At 43.9% G+C, this 13,784-nt stretch overlaps 1 protein-coding gene across 1 annotated transcript in view; it reads right to left on the reverse strand.

Annotated features, from left to right (window-relative positions):
* LOC129823233 (relaxin receptor 2-like) overlaps positions 1–13,784 on the reverse strand; it is a 133,196-nt gene that overhangs the window by 6,706 nt on the left and 112,706 nt on the right. Inside the window, exons 17-20 of the mRNA XM_055882116.1 lie at positions 12,084–12,252; positions 11,326–11,412; positions 10,725–10,856; positions 3,998–4,095 (exon numbers count right to left, since the gene is read on the reverse strand). Coding sequence (XP_055738091.1) covers positions 3,998–4,095; positions 10,725–10,856; positions 11,326–11,412; positions 12,084–12,252 — 486 coding nt within the window. The remainder of the gene's footprint in view (positions 1–3,997; positions 4,096–10,724; positions 10,857–11,325; positions 11,413–12,083; positions 12,253–13,784) is intronic.

The raw sequence follows: 13,784 nt of genomic DNA on the forward strand, positions 1-13,784 counted from the left end.
ACACGCTATGCATCTGTATTTGGGAGACATGTTACGTACCGGGAAGACGTGTTATTTACCGGGAAGACATGGTACGTACCGGGAAGATGTGTTATGTACCGGGAAGACGTGGTACGTACCGGGAAGACGTGGTACGTACCGGGAAGACGTGGTACGTACCGGGAAGACGTGGTACGTACCGGGAAGACGTGGTACGTACCGGGAAGACGTGTTACGTACCGGGAAGACGTGTTACTTACCGGGAAGACGTGGTACGTACCGGGAAGACGTGATACGTACCGGGTTAAAACCTCTACCGCTTCTCTCTCCCGGATCCGGGATCCTCCTCATCAAAAAAGCTGAATAGCATATCCTAGCCTAATGGGACAGGGATATCACATTATATAATTTTCATGAAATCACAAGTCCAATACAGCAAATGAAAGATAAACATCTTGTGAATCCAGCCATCATTTCCGATTTTTTAAATGTTTTACAGCGAAAACACAATATGTATTTCTATTAGCTAACCACAATAGCCAAACACACAACCGCATATTTTCATCATGTTTCCACCGCATAGGTAGCTTTCACAAAACCGACAAAATAGAGATAAAATTAGTCACTAACCAAGAAACAACTTCATCAGATGACAGTCATATAACATGTTATACAATACATTTATGTTTTGTTCGAAAATGTGCATATTTGAGGTATAAATCATAGTTTTACATTGCAGCTACCATCAAAAATAGCACCAAAGCAGCCAGAATAATTACAGAGAGCAACGTGAAATAAATAAATACTCATCATAAAACATTTATGAAAAATACATGGTGTACAGCAAATGAAAGATGAACATCTTGTGAATCCAGCCAATATTTCCGATTTTTTAAGTGTTTTACAGCGAAAACACAATATAGAATTATATTAGCTTACCACAATAGCCAAACACACAAACGGATTTATTCACCGCAAAGGTAGCTTTCGCAAAAACCAGCAAAAGACATAAAATTAATCACTAACCTTTGAACAACTTCATCAGATGACTGTCTTATAACATCATGTTATACAATACAATTATGTTTTGTTCGAAAATGTGCATATTTATAGCTACAAATCCTGGTTATACATGGTGAATACGTAGCATCGATTCACCAGAATCTCCGGAGAAATTTTGGACACTCACCTAATCTGACCAAAGAACTCATCATAAACTTTACATAACAATACTTGTTGTATGGCAAATGAAAGATACACTGGTTCTTAATGCAACCGCTGTGTTAGATTTTTAAAAATAACTTTACCATAACATACAGCTTGCGTTATTGCGAGACAGCGCTCACCAAAACGGCGGAGAATAGGACTCAACATTTTACACAGAAATACGAAATAACATCATACATTTTTCCTTACTTTTGCTGATCTTCCATCAGAATTTTGTACAAGGAGTCCTTGGTCCAGAATAAATCGTTGTTTGGTTTTAGAATGTCAATTTCTTCTGTCGAATTTGCGCCACAATGCTAGCCAAGGTTGCTAACATTCCCATCCTCTCTTGACGCAAAGAACGGAAAACTCCAAAAGTCCCAATAAACGTTGAATAAACTGATAAAACTCGGTTGAAAAAAGATATTCGCCGTGTAAACCGAACGCTTTTCAGAAGACAGTGTCGAGCTCCGCCGTGCGCCTTAGAAGACAAAGAAAATTCCGGACCTGTCACTCCAAAAGCTCTCATTCGACCTCAGATCAAGCTAGACACCCCATTCCACTTTCCACTGCCTGTTGACATCTAGTGGAAGGCGTATTAATTGCATGCATATCGATAAATAAAAGCCAGTTGAATAGGCAGGCCCTGAAACAGAGCCTCGTTTTCAGATTCTTCACTTCCTGTATGGAAGTTTGCTGCAAAAAGAGTTCTGTTTTACTCACAGATATAATTCAAACAGTTTTAGAAACTTGAGAGTGTTTTCTATCCAATAGTAATAATAATATGCATATTGTATGATCTAGAAAAGAGTACGAGGCCGTTTCATTTGGGGACGATTTTTTCCAAAGTGAAAACAGCGCCCCCGTATTGACAAGAAGTTTTAATCATTTACATAGAAAGGAGTGACTATGTATGTTATGCAAGCGTGAAAATGTATAAAAGCTGAGTACTGAGACTGGAGAGATCAGTTATTCCATGGAATTGCTTGGCTTCTGTTACTTTTGTAATAAAGTCTAATTGAATTTACAAGTTCCGGTATCTGAAAAATATTTGATTAAATATTTCCACAACAATGGTCACTCTGACAGAGCTCTTGAGCTCCTTTGTGGAGATGGGAGAACCTTCCAGAAGGACAACCCTCTCTGCAGCACTCCACCAATCAGGCCGTTATGGTAGAGTGGCCAGACGGAAGCCACTCCTCAGTAAAAGGCACATGACAGCCCACTTGGAGTTTGCTAAAAGGCACCTAAAAACTCTCAGACCACGAGAAACAAGATTCTCTGGTCTGATGAAACTAAGATTGAAATCTTTGGCCTGAATGCCAAGCATCACATCTGAAGGAAACCTGGCACCATCCCTACGGTGAAGCATGGTGGTGGCAGCATCATGCTGTGGGGATGCTTTCAGTGGCAGGGACTGGGAGACTAGTTAGGATTGAGGCAAAGATGAATGGAGCAAAGTACAGAGAGATCCTTGATGAAAACCTCAGGACCTCACACTGGGGCGAAGGTTCACCTTCCAACAGGACAACGACCCTAAGCACACAGCCAAGACAATGCAGTAGTGGCTTCGGCACAAGTCTTCGAATGTCCTTGAGTGACCCAGCCAGAGCCCGGACTTGAACCACATCGAACATCTCTGGAGAGACCTGAAAATAGCTGTGCAGCGATGCTCCCCATCCAACCTGACAGAGCTTGAGAGGATCTGCAGAGAAGAATGGGAGAAACTCCTAAATACATGTGTGCCAAGTTTGTAGCGTCATACCCAAGAAGACTCGAGGCTGTAATTGCTGCCAAAGATGCTTCAACAAAGTACTGAGTAAAGGGTCTGAATACTTATGTAAATGTTATATTTCAGTTTTTTTTATTTTTAATAAATTAGCAAAAATGTCAAAAAAATCTCAATGTTTTTGCTTTGTCATTATGGGGTATTGTGATGTCATTATGAGGTATTGTGATGTCATTATGAGGTATTGTGATGTCATTATGAGGTATTGTGATGTCATTATGGGGTATTGTGTTTCTATTGATGAGGGGGAAAAAAAATAGCTAAAACATTTCAGAACAAGACTGTAACTTAACAAAATGTGGAAAAAGTCAAGGGGTCTGAATACTTTCCCGAACGCACTGTATACACACAGAACACAAGCATTTCTCTACACCCACAATAACATCTGCTAAACACGTGTATGTGACCAATAAAATGTGATTTGATTTGATATAGGTATTTATTTACCAACGGTGGCGGGTAAACAGAAAAAAAACAACAACAACGAGAGTCTACGTCCTAAATAGCACCGTATCCCCTATATAGTGCACTACTTTAGACCAGAGCCCTATGACACCCTATCCCCTATATAGTGCACTACTTTAGACCAGAGCCCTATGGAACCCTATTCCCTATATAGTGCACTACTTTAGACCAGAGCCCTATGACACCCTATCCCCTATATAGTGCACTACTTTAGACCAGAGCCCTATGACACCCTATTCCCTATGTAGTACACTACTTTAGACCAGAGCCCTATGGCACCCTATTCCCTATATATAGTGCACTACTTTAGACCAGAGCCCTATGACACCCTATTCCCTATGTAGTACACTACTTTAGACCAGAGCCCTATGGCACCCTATTCCCTATATATAGTGCACTACTTTAGACCAGAGCCCTATGACACCCTATTCCCTATGTAGTACACTACTTTAGACCATAGCCCTATGGGGCCTGTAGTGCACTACTTTAGACCATAGCCCTATGGGGCCTGTAGTGCACACTCCTTTTGAACAAAGTCACATTGGTCCTGCTACTAACCTGTTCTCTGAAGAAGCTGGTAGTCAGAGTGTAGAGGATGGGGTTCAGGGCACTGTTGATGGGTAATATGAAGATCACCACCCAGGATGAGATGGTACCTGGAGGAGGGAGAGATCGTTAGAGGCAGGGGGCGTAACATTCACATGGGGACTGGAGGGGAAATGTCCCCACCACTTCTAAAACCGATTGTTGCGCACCTGGTTAGAGGTGGGTGTAGGAGGGGTGGTGTGTGTGTGTGGTGTGTGTACTTAGTTTTCCTACATAATTAGTACAGGGGAAGTATTTACCTGGTATCTGGACCTGCAGCAGGGACAGTATTTACCTGGTATCTGGACCTGCAGCAGGGACAGTATTTACCTGGTATTTGGACCTACAGCAGGGACAGTATTTACCTGGTATCTGGACCTGCAGCAGGGACAGTATTTACCTGGTATCTGGACCTGCAGCAAAGACAGTATTTACCTGGTATCTGGACCTACAGCAGGGACAGTATTTACCTGGTATCTGGACCTACAGCAGGGACAGTATTTACCTGGTATCTGGACCTGCAGCAGGGACAGTATTTACCTGGTATCTCGACTTGCAGCAGGGACAGTATTTACCTGGTATCTCGACTTGCAGCAGGGACAGTATTTACCTGGTATCTGGACCTACAGCAGGGACAGTATTTACCTGGTATCTGGACCTGCAGCAGGGACAGTATTTACCTGGTATTTGGACCTACAGCAGGGACAGTATTTACCTGGTATCTGGACCTACAGCAGGGACAGTATTTACCTGGTATCTGGACCTGCAGCAGGGACAGTATTTACCTGGTATCTCGACTTGTAGCAGGGACAGTATTTACCTGGTATCTCGACTTGCAGCAGGGACAGTATTTACCTGGTATCTGGACCTACAACAGGGACAGTATTTACCTGGTATCTCGACTTGCAGCAGGGACAGTATTTACCTGGTATCTCGACTTGCAACAGGGACAGTATTTACCTGGTATCTCGACTTGTAGCAGGGACAGTATTTACCTGGTATCTCGACTTGCAGCAGGGACAGTATTTACCTGGTATCTCGACCTGCAACAGGGACAGTATTTACCTGGTATCTCGACTTGTAGCAGGGACAGTATTTACCTGGTATCTCGACTTGCAGCAAGGACAGTATTTACCTGGTATCTCGACTTGCAGCAGGGACTGTATTTACCTGGTATCTCAACTTGCAACAGGGACAGTATTTACCTGGTATCTCGACTTGCAGCAGGGACAGTATTTACCTGGTATCTCGACCTGCAGCAGGGACATTATTTACCTGGTATCTCGACCTATAGCAGGGACAGTATTTACCTGGTGTCTCGACTTGCAGCAGGGACAGTATTTACCTGGTATCTCGACTTGCAGCAGGGACAGTATTTACCTGGTATCTCGACTTGCAGAAGGGACAGTATTTACCTGGTATCTCGACCTGCAGCAGGGACAGTATTTACCTGGTATCTGGACCTACAACAGGGACAGTATTTACCTGGTATCTCGACTTGCAGCAGGGACAGTATTTACCTGGTATCTCGACTTGCAGCAGGGACAGTATTTACCTGGTATCTCGACTTGCAGCAGGGACAGTATTTACCTGGTATCTCGACTTGCAGCAGGGACAGCATTTACCTGGTATCTCGACTTGCAACAGGGACAGTATTTACCTGGTATCTGGACCTGCAGCAGGGACAGTATTTACCTGGTATCTCGACTTGCAGCAAGGACAGTATTTACCTGGTATCTGGACCTGCAGCAGGGACAGTATTTACCTGGTATCTGGACCTACAGCAGGGACAGTATTTACCTGGTATCTGGACCTGCAGCAGGGACAGTATTTACCTGGTATCTGGACCTACAGCAGGGACAGTATTTACCTGGTATCTGGACCTGCAGCAGGGACAGTATTTACCTGGTATCTCGACCTGCAGCAGGGACAGTATTTACCTGGTATCTGGACCTACAGCAGGGACAGTATTTACCTGGTATCTGGACCTACAGCAGGGACAGTATTTACCTGGTATCTGGACCTGCAGCAGGGACAGTATTTACCTGGTATCTCGACCTGCAGCAGGGACAGTATTTACCTGGTATCTGGACCTGCAGCAGGGACAGTATTTACCTGGTATCTGGACCTGCAGCAAAGACAGTATTTACCTGGTATCTCGACTTGCAGCAGGGACAGTATTTACCTGGTATCTGGACCTACAACAGGGACAGTATTTACCTGGTATCTGGACCTGCAGCAGGGACAGTATTTACCTGGTATCTCGACCTGCAGCAGGGACAGTATTTACCTGGTATCTCGACTTGCAGCAGGGACAGTATTTACCTGGTATCTGGACCTACAACAGGGACAGTATTTACCTGGTATCTCGACTTGCAGCAGGGACAGTATTTACCTGGTATCTCGACTTGCAACAGGGACAGTATTTACCTGGTATCTCGACTTGTAGCAGGGACAGTATTTACCTGGTATCTCGACTTGCAGCAGGGACAGTATTTACCTGGTATCTGGACCTACAACAGGGACAGTATTTACCTGGTATCTCGACTTGCAGCAGGGACTGTATTTACCTGGTGTCTCGACTTGCAACAGGGACAGTATTTACCTGGTATCTCGACTTGCAGCAGGGACAGTATTTACCTGGTATCTCGACCTGCAGCAGGGACATTATTTACCTGGTATCTCGACCTATAGCAGGGACAGTATTTACCTGGTGTCTCGACTTGCAGCAGGGACAGTATTTACCTGGTATCTCGACTTGCAGCAGGGACAGTATTTACCTGGTATCTCGACTTGCAGAAGGGACAGTATTTACCTGGTATCTCGACCTGCAGCAGGGACAGTATTTACCTGGTATCTGGACCTACAACAGGGACAGTATTTACCTGGTATCTCGACTTGCAGCAGGGACAGTATTTACCTGGTATCTCGACTTGCAGCAGGGACAGTATTTACCTGGTATCTCGACTTGCAGCAGGGACAGTATTTACCTGGTATCTCGACTTGCAGCAGGGACAGTATTTACCTGGTATCTCGACTTGCAGCAGGGACAGTATTTACCTGGTATCTGGACCTACAGCAGGGACAATGTTTACCCGGTATCTGGACCTGCAGCAGGGACAGTATTTACCTGGTATCTCGACTTGCAGCAGGGACAGCATTTACCTGGTATCTCGACTTGCAACAGGGACAGTATTTACCTGGTATCTGGACCTGCAGCAGGGACAGTATTTACCTGGTATCTCGACTTGCAGCAAGGACAGTATTTACCTGGTATCTGGACCTGCAGCAGGGACAGTATTTACCTGGTATCTGGACCTACAGCAGGGACAGTATTTACCTGGTATCTGGACCTGCAGCAGGGACAGTATTTACCTGGTATCTGGACCTGCAGCAGGGACAGTATTTACCTGGTATCTGGACCTACAGCAGGGACAGTATTTACCTGGTATCTGGACCTGCAGCAGGGACAGTATTTACCTGGTATCTCGACCTGCAGCAGGGACAGTATTTACCTGGTATCTGGACCTACAGCAGGGACAGTATTTACCTGGTATCTGGACCTACAGCAGGGACAGTATTTACCTGGTATCTGGACCTGCAGCAGGGACAGTATTTACCTGGTATCTCGACCTGCAGCAGGGACAGTATTTACCTGGTATCTGGACCTGCAGCAGGGACAGTATTTACCTGGTATCTGGACCTGCAGCAAAGACAGTATTTACCTGGTATCTCGACTTGCAGCAGGGACAGTATTTACCTGGTATCTGGACCTACAACAGGGACAGTATTTACCTGGTATCTGGACCTGCAGCAGGGACAGTATTTACCTGGTATCTCGACCTGCAGCAGGGACAGTATTTACCTGGTATCTCGACTTGCAGCAGGGACAGTATTTACCTGGTATCTGGACCTACAACAGGGACAGTATTTACCTGGTATCTCGACTTGCAGCAGGGACAGTATTTACCTGGTATCTCGACTTGCAACAGGGACAGTATTTACCTGGTATCTCGACTTGTAGCAGGGACAGTATTTACCTGGTATCTCGACTTGCAGCAGGGACAGTATTTACCTGGTATCTGGACCTACAACAGGGACAGTATTTACCTGGTATCTCGACTTGCAGCAGGGACTGTATTTACCTGGTGTCTCGACTTGCAACAGGGACAGTATTTACCTGGTATCTCGACTTGCAGCAGGGACAGTATTTACCTGGTATCTCGACCTGCAGCAGGGACATTATTTACCTGGTATCTCGACCTATAGCAGGGACAGTATTTACCTGGTGTCTCGACTTGCAGCAGGGACAGTATTTACCTGGTATCTCGACTTGCAGCAGGGACAGTATTTACCTGGTATCTCGACTTGCAGAAGGGACAGTATTTACCTGGTATCTCGACCTGCAGCAGGGACAGTATTTACCTGGTATCTGGACCTACAACAGGGACAGTATTTACCTGGTATCTCGACTTGCAGTAGGGACAGTATTTACCTGGTATCTCGACTTGCAGCAGGGACAGTATTTACCTGGTATCTCGACTTGCAGCAGGGACAGTATTTACCTGGTATCTCGACTTGCAGCAGGGACAGTATTTACCTGGTATCTCGACTTGCAGCAGGGACAGTATTTACCTGGTATCTGGACCTACAGCAGGGACAGTGTTTACCTGGTATCTGGACCTGCAGCAAGGACAGTATTTACCTGGTATCTGGACCTGCAGCAGGGACAGTATTTACCTGGTATCTGGACCTACAGCAGGGACAGTATTTACCTGGTATCTCGACTTGCAGCAGGGACAGTATTTACCTGGTATCTGGACCTACAACAGGGACAGTATTTACCTGGTATCTCGACTTGCAGCAGGGACAGTATTTACCTGGTATCTCGACTTGCAACAGGGACAGTATTTACCTGGTATCTCGACTTGTAGCAGGGACAGTATTTACCTGGTATCTCGACTTGCAGCAGGGACAGTATTTACCTGGTATCTGGACCTACAACAGGGACAGTATTTACCTGGTATCTCGACTTGCAGCAGGGACTGTATTTACCTGGTGTCTCGACTTGCAACAGGGACAGTATTTACCTGGTATCTCGACTTGCAGCAGGGACAGTATTTACCTGGTATCTCGACCTGCAGCAGGGACATTATTTACCTGGTATCTCGACCTATAGCAGGGACAGTATTTACCTGGTGTCTCGACTTGCAGCAGGGACAGTATTTACCTGGTATCTCGACTTGCAGCAGGGACAGTATTTACCTGGTATCTCGACTTGCAGAAGGGACAGTATTTACCTGGTATCTCGACCTGCAGCAGGGACAGTATTTACCTGGTATCTGGACCTACAACAGGGACAGTATTTACCTGGTATCTCGACTTGCAGTAGGGACAGTATTTACCTGGTATCTCGACTTGCAGCAGGGACAGTATTTACCTGGTATCTCGACTTGCAGCAGGGACAGTATTTACCTGGTATCTCGACTTGCAGCAGGGACAGTATTTACCTGGTATCTCGACTTGCAGCAGGGACAGTATTTACCTGGTATCTGGACCTACAGCAGGGACAGTGTTTACCTGGTATCTGGACCTGCAGCAGGGACAGTATTTACCTGGTATCTCGACCTGCAGCAGGGACAGTATTTACCTGGTATCTCGACCTGCAGCAGGGACAGTATTTACCTGGTATCTCGACTTGCAACAGGGACAGTATTTACCTGGTATCTCGACCTGCAGCAGGGACAGTATTTACCTGGTATCTCGACCTGCAGCAGGGACAGTATTTACCTGGTATCTCGACTTGCAGCAGGGACAGTATTTACCTGGTATCTCGACTTGCAACAGGGACAGTATTTACCTGGTATCTCGACCTGCAGCAGGGACAGTATTTACCTGGTATCTCGACTTGCAGCAAGGACAGTATTTACCTGGTATCTCGACTTGCAGCAGGGACAGTATTTACCTGGTATCTGGACCTACAGCAGGGACAGTATTTACCTGGTATCTCGACTTGCAGCAGGGACAGTATTTACCTGGTATCTCGACTTGCAACAGGGACAGTATTTACCTGGTATCTCGACCTGCAGCAGGGACAGTATTTACCTGGTATCTCGACTTGCAGCAAGGACAGTATTTACCTGGTATCTCGACTTGCAGCAGGGACAGTATTTACCTGGTATCTCGACTTGCAGCAAGGACAGTATTTACCTGGTATCTCGACCTGCAGCAGGGACAGTATTTACCTGGTATCTCGACCTGCAGCAGGAACAGTATTTACCTGGTATCTCGACTTGCAGCAGGGACAGTATTTACCTGGTATCTCGACTTGCAGCAGGGACAGTATTTACCTGGTATCTGGACCTGCAGCAGGGACAGTATTTACCTGGTATCTCGACTTGCAGCAGGGACAGTATTTACCTGGTATCTCGACTTGCAGCAGGGACAGTATTTACCTGGTATCTCGACTTGCAGCAGGGACAGTATTTACCTGGTATCTGGACCTGCAGCAGGGACAGTATTTACCTGGTATCTGGACCTACAACAGGGACAGTATTTACCTGGTATCTCGACTTGCAGCAGGGACAGTATTTACCTGGTATCTCGACTTGCAGCAGGGACAGTATTTACCTGGTATCTCGACTTGCAGCAGGGACAGTATTTACCTGGTATCTGGACCTACAACAGGGACAGTATTTACCTGGTATCTCGACTTGCAGCAGGGACAGTGTCTTGACCAGGAAAATAGGGATCCAGCAGAGGGCGTCAGAGAAGACGATGAAGAAGAACCTGTTAGCTACAGCCACGTCCCTGTGTAGCCTGCTCCTCAAGTCTGAAACAGAACAGCCTGTTAGCTACAGCCACGTCCCTGTGTAGCCTGCTCCTCAGGTCTGAAACAGAACAGCCTGTTAGCTACAGACACGTCCCTGTGTAGCCTGCTCCTCAGATCTGAAACAGAACAGCCTGTTAGCTACAGCCACGTCTCTGTGTAGCCTGCTCCTCAGGTCTGAAACAGAACAGCCTGTTAGCTACAGACACGTCCCTGTGTAGCCTGCTCCTCAGGTCTGAAACAGAACAGCCTGTTAGCTACAGACACGTCTCTGTGTAGCCTGCTCCTCAGGTCTGAAACAGAACAGCCTGTTAGCTACAGCCACGTCTCTGTGTAGCCTGCTCCTCAGGTCTGAAACAGAACAGCCTGTTAGCTACAGCCACGTCTCTGTGTAGCCTGCTCCTCAGGTCTGAAACAGAACAGCCTGTTAGAGATATGGTCCTGGAGAAATGAAACTTTTTTTTTTCTTTACCTGTAGCGTTTATACCAGTCTTGTAGATGGAGTAGAACATGGAGGAGTAGGAGAACACGATCACTAGGAACGCTGCCAGGTTCAGACCTATATATATATATATATAGAGAGAGAGAGAGAGACAGAGAGAGAGAGAGAGATTGGATTAGACAGTGTTATAATAACTTTCCAGATCGCTCTTCTTCTACTACTTGTATGAGTTGGTAAACAACCCGAGGGGGTGCATACTGCCACCTGGAGGCTGTTGTTTGAACAGGGATTAAAGCCAAGGTTCACTATTTTCTGTCACCTGCAGCTGTGGAATGTTTTGCTCACATGTATAATTCATTAACTGATCCCTCCTAATGACCTGGATGGAATTACGTGGTCCTTCCTTAACCAAGAGGAAGTCCCACCCAGTTGACTACTTAGAAATGGTGAAAGTCATACACGTGCGCATGAGAGAAGTACTGCAGGGCCCAACACAAAGAGAATCCAGAGAATAATTTACCCAACAAGCCTCCCTTTACCCAACAAGTATCCCTTTACCCAACAAGCATCTCTTTAACCATAAAGCATCTCTTTACCCAACAAGCATCGATTTACCCAACAAGCATCGATTTACCCAACAAGCATCCCTTTACCCAACAAGCATTGATTTACCCAACAAGCATCGATTTACCCAACAAGCATCCCTTTACCCAACAAGCATTGATTTACCCAACAAGCATCTCTTTACCCAACAAGCACAGCAGTGCTGTACCACACACACACCGTACCCAGGAATATGCCGATAGAGTATCCTTTAGCAATGGGCTTCTCCTGTCTGTCTGAGTGTAGGGGGAAGCAGACCCCGTTACGACCATAGTAGTTCCCAAACAGGTCCTCGTTCATCAGGGGAACCACGGCGATGATGAACCCCAGCACCCAGATAGATAACAGCACCACCTAGTGGGATGAGATGGTAGCACTAAAGTACACAGGATACTGTAGAATAGAATACAATAGAATAGAAGAGAACAGAATATAATAGAACATACCATAATATAACAGAACTGAACATATTAGAATATACTATAACATAATATAATATAATAAGACAGAATAGAACAGAAGAGTAGAACATACTAGAATAAAATAGAACAGAATAGAACATACTAGAATAAAATAGAACAGAATAGAACAGAACATACTAGAATAAAATAGAACAGAACATACTAGAATATAATAGAACAGAGTAGAACAGAACATACTGAATATAATATAACAGAATAGAACAGAACATACTAGAATATAATAGAACAGAACATACTAGAATAAAATAGAACAGAATAGAACAGAACATACTAGAATAGAGTAGAACAGAACATACTAGAATAGAATAGAACAGAACATACTATAATAGAACAGAACATACTATAATAGAACAGAACAGAACATACTATAATAGAACAGAACAGAACATACTATAATAGAACAGAACATACTAGAATAGAACAGAATAGAACAGAACATGCTAGAATAGAACAGAATAGAACAGAACATACTAGAATAGAACAGAATAGAACATACTAGAATAGAATAGAACAGAACATACTAGAATAGAATAGAACAGAACACACTAGAATAGAGTAGAACAGAACATACTAGAATATAATAGAACAGAACATACTAGAATAGAACAGAATAGAACAGAACATACTATAATAGAACAGAACATACTAGAATAGAATAGAACAGAACACACTGGAATAGAGTAGAACAGAACATACTAGAATAGAGTAGAACAGAACATACTAGAATATAATAGAACAGAACATACTAGAACAGAATAGAACAGAACATACTGAATAGAGTAGAACCAAATAGAACAGAACATACTAGAATAAAATAGAACAGAACATACTAGAATAGAATAGAACAGAACATACTAGAATAGAATAGAACATAACAGAATAGAACAGTACATACTAGAATATAATAGAACAGAACAGAACATAACAGAATAGAACAGAACATACTAGAATAGAATAGAACATAATAGAACAGAATATGCTAGAATAAAATAGAACAGAATAGAACAGAACATACTAGAATAAAATAGAACAGAATAGAACAGAACATGCTAGAATAGAATAGAACCGAATAGAACAGAACATACTAGAATAAAATAGAACAGAACATACTAGAATAGAATAGAAAAGAACATACTAGAATAGAATAGAACAGAACATACTAGAATAGAATAGAACATAACAGAATAGAACAGTACATACTAGAATATAATAGAACAGAACAGAACATAACAGAATAGAACAGAACATACTAGAATAGAATAGAACATAATAGAACAGAACATGCTAGAATAAAATAGAACAGAATAGAACAGAACATACTAGAATGAAATAGAACAGAATAGAACAGAACATGCTAGAATAAAATAGAACAGAATAGAACAGAACATACTGAATAGAATAGAA

This window comes from Salvelinus fontinalis, chromosome 25 (genome assembly GCF_029448725.1).
Source record: "Salvelinus fontinalis isolate EN_2023a chromosome 25, ASM2944872v1, whole genome shotgun sequence".
NCBI lineage: Eukaryota > Metazoa > Chordata > Actinopteri > Salmoniformes > Salmonidae > Salvelinus > Salvelinus fontinalis.